Raw genomic sequence first — 16272 nt, 5'->3', positions numbered from 1 at the left:
CCCACCAGGAAATTAATAACACCACTTCTAAGGCACCTCGTGAGATATGTGCACACACCTTAGCTCAGCATCTAAAAACATGCTTGCAGATCTGAAACTATATCAGCAAGGATTGTTTTATCCATATAAAAAAGCAGTGAGTTGGTAACTGCATGTTTTTGTTGATTCTTTTAGATTATACCAACAACAGTTATTCCTTGTTAATAATATTAGTCGAATTCTAATGCTAAACATGCTTCATTAATTCTGACAAAGGAGAGAAGCAAACAGAAAAATAGAGGATAGTAAAGTAAACTACATATTAATTGGATCTTCCTCTCCCACACGTTAACACTGATAGATGAATATATTTTCACTGGTGCATTCTGTCTCACCCACACATGTGCATTCTTTTTTCTCACTTTTCATTTCTCTCACACTACCTTTTTCTTGGTGTATGTCTCCTGCTCCTAAATGTACGGAACACGTCGTAATGTATGATCAAATACACAAGGAGGCAAAGCAGTCTATGCTCCAAAAGGTATTCACTTATTGGGATCAAAGGAAATGCAGAGCACTGGTTGAATCTAAAAATGCATATACATTTATAATAAATGACAAAATAATATTAGTGTCTAAAATGTAATCTGTAATCTGCCTATATATGAATTTCGGGAATCCCCTTTGTTTTATTACAAACGTGTTTCCACACTTATTTATGCACAAACCAATGAATGCAGAATAACTATATAACTATATCTATAATATAGCAGCACCACTCAATTCCCAACCCAGAGCACATTATCTGCTGTTCCACTGTTGATTAGGATTCTCCCTACAATAACTGACTCCTGGCTTAATGTGTGGCTAGAAGCCAACACTTTACCAGAGCAGCTATCCCAACAACACAAATACTAATTGTTGGCTTTCCATTCACTTCGGTTTCATTTCTAATTTAGCTGAAATAGAAAACTCAACAACCCAATACTTATCTGCATTCATACAATTTAAAAAAGAACAAAAAACAAAACAAAAAACTACTCTATTTGATCTGAGCTCTTTTATATCTCTTTATATCTATTACATATAAAACAGCATATGTAAAATACTGTTTTAGCATTTTGCCCTGGGATTCCCTCATTGGATAGAAACTGAGCTTTCAATATGGTGATCCAGATACTTGTTTCCCTAAAAGATGTAAATATATATAACTCACATCATCCCACAACATCTTTTTCACTTATAACACTGATCATGCCGCCAGACTCAGCCAGAATCTCACCAGGATGAGAAACAAATGGGGTAAAATTACATTACACACCATCTAGTGTTGTAATGACTCATTATCTATGCAGATGTCTTACCAGTGGAAAGTTCTTAGTGTGATTATATAGACTTTGAATTGGATTTTGAGTTCAACAAGAAGGCATCAGTCAAACATTTCAGGAAACCTGGTCAGAAAGTTTGGAATAAATGAATATCATCTGCATAGAAGTGACAGAACCAGAAGTACCACCGTCAAATAGTCTATTTTGTAAACGGGTTTTAAAATGTTATTTCAAATTCACAACAGAGTTGTTGCAATCAAATACAACACATGTAACCAAGACTGAAATGTAAAAAAAAATGCATACTATGCCAATCTAAGGCAATAGATTGAGAGTGTTTGCTAGCGCTGTCCTTAGAAAACGTCGTTTTTACCGTTTCTTGCCGCTGTAAACGCCACTGTTTTGTTCAGAAAAAGTTGAAATGGAGATTCTGGGTCGCTGCATCTTGTTGCTGTGTCATCTTAAATCAGTCGTGTGATTTTGACACGCCGGCGCGTCCATCGACCCCAGAGGGTTCATTTTCATATAACAACTATTGTTATGTTTTTAATTTTCAGTCTGTTTTTTGAGGTCATTATTTTTATGCTAACATTATTTTTTAATGCAGACACTTTCTCCTCAGTGATGTTTTTTTTCCTTCAACTTCTGTTAATGTTTTGGCATGTAGGAAAGGTGTTTATAGAAGGGGATAGCCAGAGCACAATTTCCATATAATCTGCATAAAATTTGCATAAATCAGAGTGATTGTCACTCTTCCTGTCTGACGTCTGCCTAAAGCACGGATATATTCAAGCCTACAAACTGATGGAATGGTAAGAAAATATTTTAATAGATAAAGTGAGTATCTCAGAGACTTTCAGTAAAGACTGAAGGCTGTTGAAACTTTCTCACTTGACTGTAGATTTTTTTAAAAGGTCATATTCATATCATCTCAAATGAGTTTAAGTCTTTGCTAGAGCTGCTGGTTTGAATCTAACTGTTTTTTTGCAATGCCACCTCTGCAACAGGCCAATCATTTTGTTTTAATACATATAAATTGACTGGGTTATAGTTTACTTTTAATTTGCCAGCTAGCATTATTGCTTGCTTGGTCGTGGCTCAGGCAGTAGAGCAGGTCATTTACTAATTATAAAGTTGGTGCTTTAATCCATGGCTGCTCCAGTCTGTATGCCAAAGTATTCCTGGGCAACATACTGAACCTTGATTCGTCAAAGCATGAATGTGTGTGAATGTTACATAGAAAGCACTTAGGCATAGAAACAAATGACTGAACTGTTGAATGAAACATGTATTATAAAGTACCTTAAGTGCTCAAGTAGAATAGCAAAGCACTATATAAGAACCAGTTTATTTACTGTATGTACACATACTAAATTCTGCCTTACTGGATGTTGAACCTGCCAGATATTTTACATGTTTGTAAGACATTGTATAGCAGCAGTAATACTGGCCTCTAAGAGGGATATCAAAGGCTTATCTGCCTTTTACTATGGGTTAATTAGCAAACATAATTGAGTTAATGTTAGTTAATGCTCAAGTGGATCTCTGTAAAATGTGCATATGTTTATTAGTCAAGCAAACTTTACGCCTGATCCATTTTATTTTAGGGGGAAAAACTGCAAAGACAAACAGACACACTTGCAGCTTGGAAGTTCCACATGAATTCATAGTAGCAATTGCTTTGTCAGGGAGCCAAAGGCTTAAGGCTGATATCGGCTTAAGAAGAATGTCCCAGTATGTCGTAAACAGCATGCAAACTATCCCTGGATTGCCAAACTTTCTTCAGTCCCTCCCACCACCACTTAACCTTCACACCAAAGCACCAGCAAATCTTTGTTCAGTACCAAAAAGAAACTTCCAGAGCTGCAAAATAAAGCCAACACAAAAGTGGAAAAACCTGGAGTTTAGTTTCTCCAAATGGTAATCAGACTCCACAGACTTTCATGTTGAAATGTCCAGCTTAGCAGCGCTGAAGAATTATATTTACGTCAGGTACAGAAGACATTTTTGGCTCTGTGGATAGTTTCCTTTTTCATGGGATGATCATTAAAGTGGACTTATCTGTCTGCTGTTAGTGCCTTTAGGATCATTTTAATGGATTATGTGACTTATGTCATGGCTTTTGTTTTGGTACAGTCAACTAAAAAGTTTATGTCTTAGTTTTGGTGAGTGAAATTTCAGTATTTTGTTACTTTAGTTTGTTACTTGGCAACAATTAGCTGATATGTCTGACTATGCATTGTAGCCATACAGTAATGATTGCAACTTGCTAACCAAGATAGCAAACAATAAATGATAAATTTGCATTCCACTTTTCATCCGTCCAAGTTCACTTGTGGCTCCAAAAAATCAACAGAGGCCAAAATATTAATCACGATGGTGTGTGTGAAGTACAAAACCAGCGAGTGACTGTGGCTACATATTTTATGCTGCTCAGTACTTTTCAATATTTTCTTTTCACATTTAAGGTTTTAGCTCTATTGCCAATTTCAAATTTAAAGTAATGGTGTCAGCTCCATATAAACCTATTTATTAAGTGGTGCTTGTGTGTGTGAAAGAGTACATTCAGGCCAGAGACAGAGTGGCCAGGAGGTTTGATCGTCTTTTTTGTTCATCTCATTATTTTCAAAATGTGTAACAGATAATTTGTCAGCAGCAACTGCAGAGTAAAAAGTCACAAGATCATTAGGTTTGTTGTTTCCAAGCTTGATGCCATTAATTATTTGGGAGACCTTTTACCATAAAGAACAATTCTTAGTAATTTGATTATGAAGACATTCTGTCTACAAGGAATGTGTACATGGAAGCCCTCTGGGTGCACATCTAACCAGCCTGTCAGTCTTCTTAGTGGCACCTGCCACTGAGAGGTAGTACGGTGGTGGCATTTGCAAAAAAACAAACAAAAAAAAAAACCACTAACAGGGGTAGGCAAACAACTGAATGATGCACTTTTTCACTGCTAAACCTGCTTACACACTCCTTGAACTCCTTATTCATGTTAAATTACATCATTTTTTGTTTTGTTTTGTTGTGTTTTTCTTTTTAGTCAGGCTTAGTATGATGTGTCTTACCGATGTGTACAGGAAGCCCTCACTGTTCATAGCCAGATAGAGTTTGGTCTGCACCCCCTGGATGGCCACAACTCGTAGCCCCACTGGAATAAGGTTGAACATGGCTAGAAAGAGATTGGACAAGAGAAACAAATGATAACAAATTTATTCTGCAAACAGTGCACTTATGTTAAACAATATATATGGTAAATAACAAAAAATGTCAATGTAATCCAATTACAATATTGTTTTATGATTTTATTGTTTCACTGATATTACAGCAGCAATGTCATCTAACAGTAAATGGGGTTACTATGGCCACAAGTGCAGGAGGACATGTCATGCTGTTTTTAGTAACTGTAGTCAAAGCACAGTCAGTACAGCAAAATGCAATCATTGAGAATCATTGAAGAATCCACTGGTAACGGTAACAAAGAAAGCAACCATATGTTTATTGTTTTAGCTCTTGTGTTGCTAATTCTGCATTCACATCTAAGAAAGAAAAAGAAAACCTTGCATAACTTTGGATGCATAGACCACATACAAACACACACACACACACACACACACACACACACACACACACACACACACACATATATATAAAAACCTGTCTATGACCGGAGGGCTGAAAGCAAATTGTGAGGTTGACAGAGCCAGCGGCAGCCCGGCTGCTGTGTAGTATATCTCTACCTAATTAGTGTTAGCCTGTATAGTGTGTGTGTGTGTGTGTGTGTGTGTGTGTGTGTGTGTGTGTGTGTGTGTGTGTGTGTGTGTGTGTGTGTGTGTGTGTGTGTGTGTGTGTGTGTGTGTGTGCGCACGTGTAGATTTCATAAGTTGCTGGCACTGAACACTGCAGGCTGACTAGAGGAAAGCACATGAATGTCCACCTGAGAGTCTCCATGCTTGCTTCTGTTCCCAAAAAAGGAAACTTCTCGCCTATTGTACTGACTATTGTTGGACACACTCCCAAATTCCACTGCCACTGCTGTGGGTTGTTGTTGTAACATTTGATGGTACTAAATAAAGCAAGTAAAGTCCATAGAAAAATAATGTTTCTCTTAAATTTCCCCTTTTGAGTGTCAAGCGTTTATGTTATCACATTATAAGAACTTTTCGATTTAGACACACGAGAAGACAAAGTAAACTTCTGTCAGTTGAGCTGTGAGTCAGTGTGCTTCCTTACTATAGATCCTCTTGTCAGCCACTTAGTAGATCTGTAAAGTCCTTAGAGCAAAGCACACTATATGGGTTTTATGATAGGCTATTTCTTTTGCTCTTAATAAAAAAAACCCTACTGACTCCCTTCTCTCTGGGTTTTTTATTATATACAATGCTCAAAGGCATGTGTGATATATTTACTTTGTACTGCATTTTCAGGTCATTTCTGGTCCTGTGAAAAGCCCCAGAACCAGTCACTCTCTAGTTCTGTCTCTTTCTTATCTCTCTACTCCTTCTCTTCTTTTAATCCATATTTTTGTTTCCATCTTCAGTCGCCACATGAAGTATTCTTCCGAAAATACACTCTTGTCTGTTCTAATATCCTTATTGACATGTTTCAAATCATCTATCCCAGCTATCCTTCTGCTTAATGCTAATGAATTTTGTTTATGCATGGTGGATGCTCTCCCATGCATCCACAATTTTCAGAGACATTCTTAGGTGCTTGTGTAGTTGAGTCAGTGCAGAGTAAAAAGTCACAAGCCCATTAGGCTTGTTGTTTCTGAGCTTGGAGCCATTAATCAGGAGACATTTACCATAATCTTCAGTAATTTGATTATGAAGACATTCCGTCAACAATGATTGTGTACATGCAAGACCTTTGGGTGCACATCCAACCATCCTGTCAGTCTTCTTAGTGACGCCTGCCACTGAGAAGCACTGCAATGGTGACATTTGGAAAGAAAAACACTAGCAGGGCCATTGTTAGGCAAACAGCTGAATTATGCATGACTCATTCACTCTTGGACCTGCTCACATACTTGTCTATTATAATATCTGTTATGACATGTTTCAAATAATCCATCCCATGAGTGTATTTTCCAGCCATTTAAAATGACACATGAATTAGATGGTGACTTGGCTAATCAAAAGTAATATATGAGAGCTGCTTATATTCTTAAAGTACTTTGGTAAAGTCTAGTTTATAATGTCCATATTATACAACAGTTATCATACTTTTTCTCTAATCTATTCATTATATAATCAGACCTTCTGTTTATTTCTCCTAACAACTCTAACTCTTGCTCACTGCTGCTGAATGCTGCATTTGTATGGTAGATTTTCTTTCATGCAATTCTCAGTGAGATTTGTAGTATATTTAAGTCAAATTGTTAATTAACTTGTCTGGCTAAAGATGCATCCCCTCTCAAACAGAAATGAAGACCGTCATCATTAATGCAGCTTTCAAAAAGATGGCACTAAAAATCATAACGCTCTATATTGAAGACGTAAAAATTACAGTCTGGTGCATGTTGATGTTTTATACAGCTCAAACGTAGGACCTACCACAGAGTTTCTGCAGTATTTTTAGGTGTACCTAACTTATGCATTTAAGCTGATAAATATGATTGCCAAATATATATTTGGTGATTTTGGACCTCTGTAATTGTATTTGGACCTGTGTAATTCAATTTTGCATCAACTATTCCTTGTCTGTAATTTTGACCTGATTTGATGGCTCCTTTTCTCTAAAACCTCTTGCTGTTCTTGTCTTTGTAATTGCACCCTTCTCACTGCATCATTCCACTGAGTTTTCTGCCACGATACTCCCACCAAGATGCGCACGTACGCATCTGCACTCTACTTCATTTCAGAAGGATTACCAGCTGGTTTACTGATGGGGATTTTCGAGAGGTGAAACTCAATTACTTCTTGGATCCTAGAAACACCTGAGCACACTGGAGAGGATGATAGGTCTACCACCCACTCACAGACCTTTCCTGCTGCACAGAGGAATATGGAGTAAGAAGGGCGAGGAGGCCTGAGGGATAGTTTTCACAATTGCTTGCAAGCTGTCTAAGTTCCACGTACTAACAGCCATGAAGTCACAGAACAGTCAAATTTTAAATACTTTCTTTTACTCATTCTGGGAGCAACATGACAGCAATTAGAGTAGCCTGAATATGACAATATGACAAAGTATTGAAGCTTAAAAGGAAGCTGCGGTGACAACAGTGTAAGGCACTTCTGTGGTGAGATTAGTGTTGAACTAGTGACTCGTTGGTTGAGGAAAGTGGGTTACTTAAAAAAAACCAAAAGACTGAATTAGATAAATAATAAATAAGATTCTTGTGATGTGATTTGACTATGTACGACATAACTGATGTGTTACCCATTAGGAGCCGTGCCAATTAGTTTGCCCTTTGGGATTTAGAGTATCTAAAATTATGGATTCAAACATCTAAATCTATTTACAAAAATGAGGTATGAATGCCTCAAGATTGACAATAGTGTGTATGCTGAACCGTAAAATGCCCTCCTTCTTTCCTCCCCAAAAATGAGTTGTCTCATTGTAGTGCTTGATTTTCCTACTAGGTTTTCTTAGTTGTGATACAACACAAGAAAATATCTGATACTGTATAATATTGGAGGAAAAATCCATATTATTCTGTGAGACGTGTATGTCTTATTTGTGCCACTGGTTTAACAGCCACACTTGGTCTTCTAAACAAGTGGAAGTAGCAAACATCAAATCTTTGTTTGTTTTTTGGTTTGATTTTTGTTTTGTATTGTTTTGTTTTTTCTGTGTATCTGTGTGTGTGTGTACACATTTAAGAAGGTCCTCTCCCACCATCACAAGACACCAGTAGCTCCAAGAGGACTGTGCTCTCCGTCACCATGGAGACAAGCGCACCCAGCGCCTAACAACGCTATTTTTGGAGCAGTGCAAAGAGCTTCACTCTTTTTCCTTTTCCTATTCAGCAGCAATCTTTTTTTTTTTTTTCCTCAAAACTATTTTAGTCCCATAATGCAGGTCAGTTGTTGCATAAGTTAATAAAAATGAGACCATCCAGATATTATGGGTGGGGTGGTCTGTGTAAGAAGTGAAGTGCAACATTTTGTGGGTGCATGTTTGTTTAAAACGTTTAATAAGCTTTGCTTATACTACTGTACGGTGTGCTCTGTGTATTATGGAACTTGATATTCTTATATTTAAGAAACAAACTTCACAGGACATTATAAGGTATTGCTCTGCTTAGAAAACATCCTACATCCACAGAGTTGCTATTTATATGTAGGAGACACCAAGGGACTCAATGAATACTAATTCAAAGGCCTCAGTAGTGTTTACATCCACTTAATGGTGAGATTACACAGCACTGAACAAATCCTGTTTCACAGAATACTGTGCACACTTTTCCCACATTGTTAGATGTTATTTTCACTCAGCAGCTATTTTATAATTTTAATCTTTCAGGGATATGTAGTAGTGCTCATTGCACCATCTAATTAAAAGTTGGTCAGTGTCTGTTGTATTGTTACGAGACAACTGCCTGTGCTATTCCACTTCCATTGATCTCTTTAATCAATTGGAAAACAAAGAGCTAGTGGGTGTGTGGCAACGAAAGGAATGCATCCACACATAGTGTAAGGCAAAACTAGATCTCATGACAGAGGCAGTGTGTAGGTGTGAAAAGCCAGTTATGACCTGTGTTCAGTTTGGAAAAGGATGATTTTGATTAGATCAAATTAAACAGGGTCACTACTTCACCGCTTAGTTTGTATACTTGCAAACATGTATACAAACTTAATATTTTCTATGTAATAAGAAATATTTAATGGCAAAAAAAATCAAGATCCATTTTGAACAGTTTAAAATGCTGCTCTCTATTAGAGTTAAAAGAAATTCAGCATTTAAAGTCAAGCCTAAGAAACCCACAAATAAGGAGAAAAAATATATATATCAGCTCTCCTATAGCAGTTTAAGGAACATGGGCTTTATGACAAACCTGAAACAGTCTTGACACACTGCAAGATGAATATAAGTGGTGTAACCTCAATTATAGTACATAGTATAGCACAGTGCTGATAAAAGGTAAAGTGGGTGCATGATTGAAAAATAAGTGGCATCCATACACCAGTACAATGGAGTGAAACTTACTGTAACCATTGTCCTCCTCCTTTGTTCCATCAATGGTTCCATCTGCCTGCAACTGCAGGTGGAAACCTTGTCGACTGTAGAGTTTCGTCACAATCCCCTTCAGCTGGGGCTCTGTGGAAGAAGAGAGCAGAGAGGAGGACACAAGGATGAAACCACAGAGTACAAGGTGGAAGATAAAGTCGTTCGTAGGTTTGTAATGGGACATACTGCCGCTTGCATTGTACTCTTTCCAACAGCTTTTCAGCTATTAAAACCACAAATAAAAGAAAACAAAATAAATCATTTGAGTCGACAGGTAATTAATGAGGCTGCGTGGCACACGTGATGGGAGATTTAAAAAAAGGAGACATAGTCACAAATGAATGTGATGTTGTGAGACACCTGTCAGTCAAACAAATGCAACCAAAATGAGCAAAAACATGCTGGAAGGAGTATATTAACTTACTTTGCTCTCACCTTCTCGTGAAAAGGAATTAGAGACTACTGTAATTATGTCTTTCTAGACAGCATTAGAGACAGATTCTGGCCTCAGTTAGAGAAGCTGCAGTCAGACACGTTCAACTGACCATTTAAATGGTAAACTATTTAAAAGGTATTTAAATGGCAAACTATTAAGAGCTACAGTTATATCAAATTGTGTTGTGTCAACATTTTAAAAAGCATTATTTCTGTCTTTCGTCTGCAAAATCTAAGGGCCAGTAGCTTGACAACAGAGATGAGATCAAAGATGGACAAGAGTATCCAAATAAGAAATTGGTTCTGAGGGCATGAAGTGATTTAAAATGGCTGAAATTATGCAAGTAACCCCTCTTTCTCAATCCATGTTTCTTGTCAGTCTCTACTCCATCAGACCTGCCCAACAGATGGACAGCAACAAAAGTAAAAAGGAATGCTAATAAAAATCTAAACTTCAATGAAAAATGGTATATTAAATGCTCTCAAAATGTTTGAGGCACACTTTAAGAGACAAATAGCACCGCAAATTACAGCGCATAATATTTCTGTCTAATTTTGCATGGTAAGGAAAGCGTTAGAGTTCTGAAATATCTGTTGAAAGCCTTGTGTTCTTTTGACCGTGTTCATCAAAAGTATGATCTTAAAAAAATGATAGTTTTAAATATTAAATCTGTTTTGCCTGTCTGAGTTACATTAGTGTCTGATAAGTGCTAAGTGCTCTTCAGTCTTTGGTTACTGTCCCAAGTGGAGTGTCCTTTACTGTTGTTAACCACACCATTCAGCTGTCCTATCATCTCATCCATCTTTCAGTGCTGTGATCACCAGCCTTACTAAGGTTGCTTTCGCTGCGCCAGGGTTTATTCAGTCTATAGAGTGGGGATAGCGTAATAATTGTGGTATAAAACTTTGCACAAAGACATAAAGGAGCCTAAATGCATTAGCTCTACAGCCGCATGTACATATAATGTATTTCCTTAAAGATGAGGCACCATATACCCGCCAAAAAGACAACACCCATTGCTTTCCCTACAGGATAACTGGAAATTGGATGTTAGAAAGATGCACAAACTGCAGGATAGTCAAAGTGTTATATAACCGCATGTCTTAACTTTCAGGTGAATTATACACAGAATTACAACAACAACAACTTGAAAATGAGTGAATTGGATAGAATAAAGTGGGAAGAAAATACAGAGATGAACGTTGTAAGGCTATAGGGTCATACCCACAAACATAAGGAGACTGACACTATAGCAAGATGTGATGCCACTGCAATAATGCAAGAAATTGCAGCCACTTTGGACTTGGATTTACATCTCACAGTAGAACTACATACCTAAAATACAGGAAATTCTTAAAAATACTGTATCTGCCAATGCTTTTATTCCTGCTGGATAAGTTTCAACAACAAAGCATTTGGCAACAGCATGCAGGAAATATTATTTGGAGCTAATTGTGAGGTTTGCTTAAAATTCTAAATGAAAGTTGGGACCTGCTTATTTAAATGTGTGCATCTGAAGTTTAATATTAATCTGTTTTTAAGTTCTGCCATCCTGGAAACCAAATATTATATCCATTTTGGAAACTAAAAAGAGTGAAATTTATATTACTTTTGATGGAGTGATTATCCAGATTAATTGGAACAGTAAATCTTATTAATTTGTGACAGTGAAGTCTTATGTGATTAATCACCTAAGCCTTTTTTTACATCTAGTTCAGTAGATAGGCAACGAGCGATTGGTTTGATTTATCTCGCACTATTATTTGAGATGCAAGGCGACTTCTGTGTTGATACACTTGATAAGCATGCCTTTCAATCTTGCACCAACTTTTTCATCCATCTTTTCCGAGAAAGTGAGCGTTACATAGTAAATATCTTTTTTAACTGCAAAAAATGGCACTCGTAATAAGAAAGGTGATGATCAGAGTGATCAAAAATGTGAGAGCCTGATGAAATTGGAACAACAGACCTGGTCGTCTCCTTCGCCTTTTCTTGGAACCAAAGAGTTTGACTCGTGAAAAAACGTTCAGTCGACTTGGTTTTTCACAGCTTCCTTTGGTTTTACTGGGGCTGCTAACGCAGCGGCAGGCATTAGACTTCTCCCGCTCCCTCGCCTGCCTTTTCTGCCTTATGAGGGAGCTGGCAATCGCTGCCGCCATAGCCAGTTTGGCAGCTCTCTGGGGGAAAAACTTCCTGAGAAACGGGGAAGATATCACCCCCTTTGAATCCAAGAGATTGAGGGGAAATGTCCAGAATCCGATGCAACAACAACAACGATGTGTTAAATATGGGCTACTATAGAGCTTTCAAAGTGCACTCTAGTGAAAATGGAATAGTCCCAGGGGTGCAGCGAAGATGGCTAGATGCTGTCCACATGGATCATTTTGATCATTAATTTAGTCGCTTTTCAGAAACTGTCCGTTGTAGCCTCGAGAAAAAAGTGAAACGTAACGAAAAGAATAAAAAACAAACGTTCCATCCGAAGCTGTACAAAGACTTTGGTCTCACAGCACATTGCATCTTCTTCCGAATGTATCATTTTCTCGGTATCACAACAAATGCGCACAAATACAGTTTGGTGAGCAGTTTTCCGCTAAACTACATGGTCGCACACATGGTAGTCGTGAATGAAGCTCGCTGCGTAGTCATAGGATGGAAACACCTGTTTGCAGACGCCTGGGGAGTGTGCAGTGCTCGTTATCTGATTTCCCTAATCTCTTGCTGTAGCTGCTACTGTTAAGAAAAAACAACAACAACAACGAGAAAAACAAGGAAAGGAAAAAGGATTCAGACCGCTTTCGCAGATGATGTAAACGAATAACAACAGAGATCCCATTGTTTTTCTCTTTTTTGTTGAATCGAAGCAAGACAAGGTAACAGCAGGAGCTCCCTCATTCTGGGTCAGTATCCGAGACCGGCTCAACCACAAACTCAGCTGATCTACCGAGAGCATCCCACCTACAACCAAGAGAATGAGCAGTGGGGAGGAGGGAGAGGACGGGGAGTCTAACTGGTGAGACACAAACCAAGTCAGTGTGCACACTCACACACGTTTGACTTAAAGTAGTGATAATTCATATTAGGAGAAAGGTACGTAGACGTGTGGAGGCGGAAAGTCCAGAGAGAAAGCGAAAGAGAGCGAGAGAGAGAGAGAGAGAGAGAGAGAGAGAGAGAGAGAGAGAGAGAGAGAGAGAGAGAGAGAGAGAGAGAACGAGTAGATGAAGAGAGAGAGAGAGCATATTAGAGACCTTTCTGGTTTCACTTGACAGAAGTGAACAGAAAGTTACTCAAAAACTACCAATATAACTCATTTTCCCCTATGGAAATATGAGAAAACAGCATGTGAAAAATAAATCCCGTATTTTAAACTGAGGTGAGAACGAACTCCCAGCCACATACTACTTGAATTATATGCATTTTAAACATTTAAAGTTGTAGTATTATTAAATATTTGTTATTTCCAATGCCCACCTAAAGGTGCAGATGACTGTAAAGAATAAAACCGTCAACTGTTCAGTTAATGTAAAATGAAAATAATGTATTAAGACCCAACCAACAAAATGACAGTAGATTAACCATCAGCATGTATCCTTAAAATGTCATAAATCCTCACTTAACACTAAACATCAAATTGAACAAATTGAAATCACCCCAATCTAAAACCCTTTCCACCAACATCGTGGTGAAATTTTCATTTCTTAATGTTACAGGAGCTACAGGTGAATTATGAATTGACTTTATGAAAATCGAAACTTAGTGTCAAACGTAGTGTCAGAAAAAAAAACCGTAGTCTGGAATCTAAAGCTGAAAACAACTTGCCACGGTTTTGTTGTTTTCAAGCCTGACTTACAGCGTCCGTTGCTTTACTGAGAATATTTAACAGACTAACCAATGCTGCCATCTAGAGTTCTCAAGAAAATATTTTTTTAAGTAATTAATATTTTATTTATATCCACTGCTTTATAAATGAGACCAGTAACACACGTCAAGTTTATAACTAGCGTTGAATAAATATGAGTTTGCGCATAACTAAGTGTAAAATCTGGGGAAGTAGAAGTGCAATAAAATCAACTGAAAGGCATTTAGAATTAAGCTCGACAGAGTATAACCCCTTTTTTTCATAATTCTGAAAATAACTCGCTTAAAAATACCACATTTGAAAAAAGTTTGTTCAAACAAGATAAAATCAGTGAAGCACATAAGCGAAGATGAGATCCCCAGACCTTTTTATGTGTGTGTTGTTGTTGTTTTTGGAGCGATCTCCACTTCAGCACCATGGACAGCAACTTAAATGCAGTAGGATACAAATAAATGGACCAAATAGACCAGACGACAAAACACAATAATCGACTTTACTAGAAACTCTTTTACAAAAAAAGAGAGAAACAAATACGAGTTTAGTCCCAATAATTAAAGATAATTGCTTTTTCTTTTCCTTTTTTCAAAGCAGCATAAATTCTAAAACAAAATAAACAGCCTACCTGAAACTGATTTTCTCAAGGGAAAAGTCATATTTTCTCAACAGCGTAGCCAAAGCAGTGACTTGGATACTTGCAGTCCTTGGGTGGTGAAGTGAAGGCGAGTAGACGATATATTCAGCAAAGTTCAAACCATTGTCAGACAACTGTCAGAGGCGTAGTGAAAGAAAAAGCATCGAGGCGTGGCCACCAACAGGAAGATCGTTATAGGACATTAGCGACAGGCCATTATGACTTCTAAAAAGCTCATTAAAGATTAATTTAGAGGTCTTTTTTATTGCGCCAAAAACGTACGCGTATTCAATGTATTGCTCCGCTCGGAGGGGAAGTCGGACGAGCGGGGAGCAGATTGAAGACAAATGAACAAAAAAACGCAGGCGAAGCTTGTACTTCCTTCTTGGGGCAGTGCAGACTGTTCTCATATTACAAAGAAATGTGTAAAATGATCCGATAATGCATTGACTAAACCTGTTATACAGGCCTGTCTACTTTCGACGGAAAAATATCGATAAGCATTCAGCAGAGACAACAGTACACATTAGACAAAGTGTATTTTGTCCGTATTTGCACTCAGTTCCTTGAAACTGTTCCTTTCTCAAAATGCCCAGTAACACTGAGGCTGACCAAATATAAGATGGGATTGTTATTCATTATTGCAGTATACATTTCTCTCAGTGCAAACCACGAAGCATGCTCTATTGGTTTAATTATACCATTTAATTTGAGTCAAAGTACAGCAAAATACAGTGAAAAGGGACTTGATCGCGAACGGGCCTAAAACCGAGAGCAGAGTGACGAGAACTACAACCTGAGTGATGAGGGCAGTGTACCCTGACTGACCATGTGCGCTTTCTTAACACTAGATGGAGCAAGTGGCCAGGCTATGGGGCAATCAATGCACCCGAAAGGGAAAAACCTACATTTGTCTTTGTAAGTGATTTTAAATTTAGTATACAGTAATAGAGAAACACTTAAGCTCTAATCTAAACTTAAATCCATAATGTAATAAGATGGAGTATGTCTATACTATTATACCAGACATGCCCCCATATTTTAAGGGCCAGTAATTGTCTCCTTTTTCTCCTTAAGGCATAGTTACATTTAAAATCAACACACTACAACTGACTTGTACTGTTGTTGTTGTTGTTACAAACAATATGGAATATTGTAAGATTACACCTTTAGCTACTACAGATTATTTAGTTAAATGAAATACCTAACACCAACATGGCGAAACAAACAAATCATCAAGGTCAAGAGTGCAAAAAAATGAAAAAAATCATAGTAAGTCTTCCCTAATGAAATTCATATATAAATAGATTTCAGGGGTTTTGTGGGCCCTGAATCAGAAAATATATATTTACTGGGAGGTGGAGTGAAACAATTATAACCGTGTTACATTACAGTGGTCTGCTAGAAAAGCTTGGATACCATAATTCACATGGATATTAGTGAGTTTGACACGTACCACCCACTAGAACATTCGTGCACACTAAGCACACCCACCATGATAAAAGCACTCCCAGGAACAGCCTCTCCCAACTGGAAAATGTGCCATCACACTACAAAAATAGCTCTGAAGCGACTTGAGGAATTGATCCAGCCTCCAAACCCCCCAGATCCCAACTTAGTCTGGACGTTTCTGAACAAGATGGATTCACAGGGGCACCACCTTGCAACCTAGAGAGCCCAAAGAATCTGATGTGTCCTAGGCCCAAAAACCACTGTAAACCCACAACCCTGTGTCCACGTCCGATTGATTGAGAATTGTTTGAGAAAAAGAAGGAAAACTTGCACAATACATATTAGGTAATCACTTTGATTGCTTTGATAGATAACTGTAAATTGTTCGCACTCAGTTACAATATACTGATTT

General features: G+C 37.8%; 1 protein-coding gene across 7 annotated transcripts in view; it reads right to left on the bottom strand.

Moving 5' to 3' along the window:
* fgf13a (fibroblast growth factor 13a) overlaps nt 1–16272 on the bottom strand; it is a 104639-nt gene that overhangs the window by 13085 nt on the left and 75282 nt on the right. For 5 of the 7 annotated variants that reach the window (XM_080900326.1, XM_080900329.1, XM_080900327.1 and 2 more), the window contains 2 exons: nt 9462–9572; nt 4379–4482 (listed from right to left, as the gene is read on the bottom strand). In XM_080900326.1, the coding sequence (XP_080756452.1) occupies nt 4379–4482; nt 9462–9572 (215 nt within the window). Of the gene's footprint in view, nt 1–4378; nt 4483–9461; nt 9573–11887; nt 12123–14399; nt 14660–16272 lie in introns of those variants that run through there. The other 2 variants (XM_080900330.1, XM_080900331.1) reach the window with 2 other exon arrangements.

Source organism: Rhamphochromis sp. 'chilingali', assembly GCF_963969265.1.
Source record: "Rhamphochromis sp. 'chilingali' genome assembly, chromosome: 13".
NCBI lineage: Eukaryota > Metazoa > Chordata > Actinopteri > Cichliformes > Cichlidae > Rhamphochromis > Rhamphochromis sp. 'chilingali'.
The sequence above is the reverse complement of the archived record's forward strand: the minus strand, read 5'-3'. Positions and strand labels throughout refer to the sequence as shown.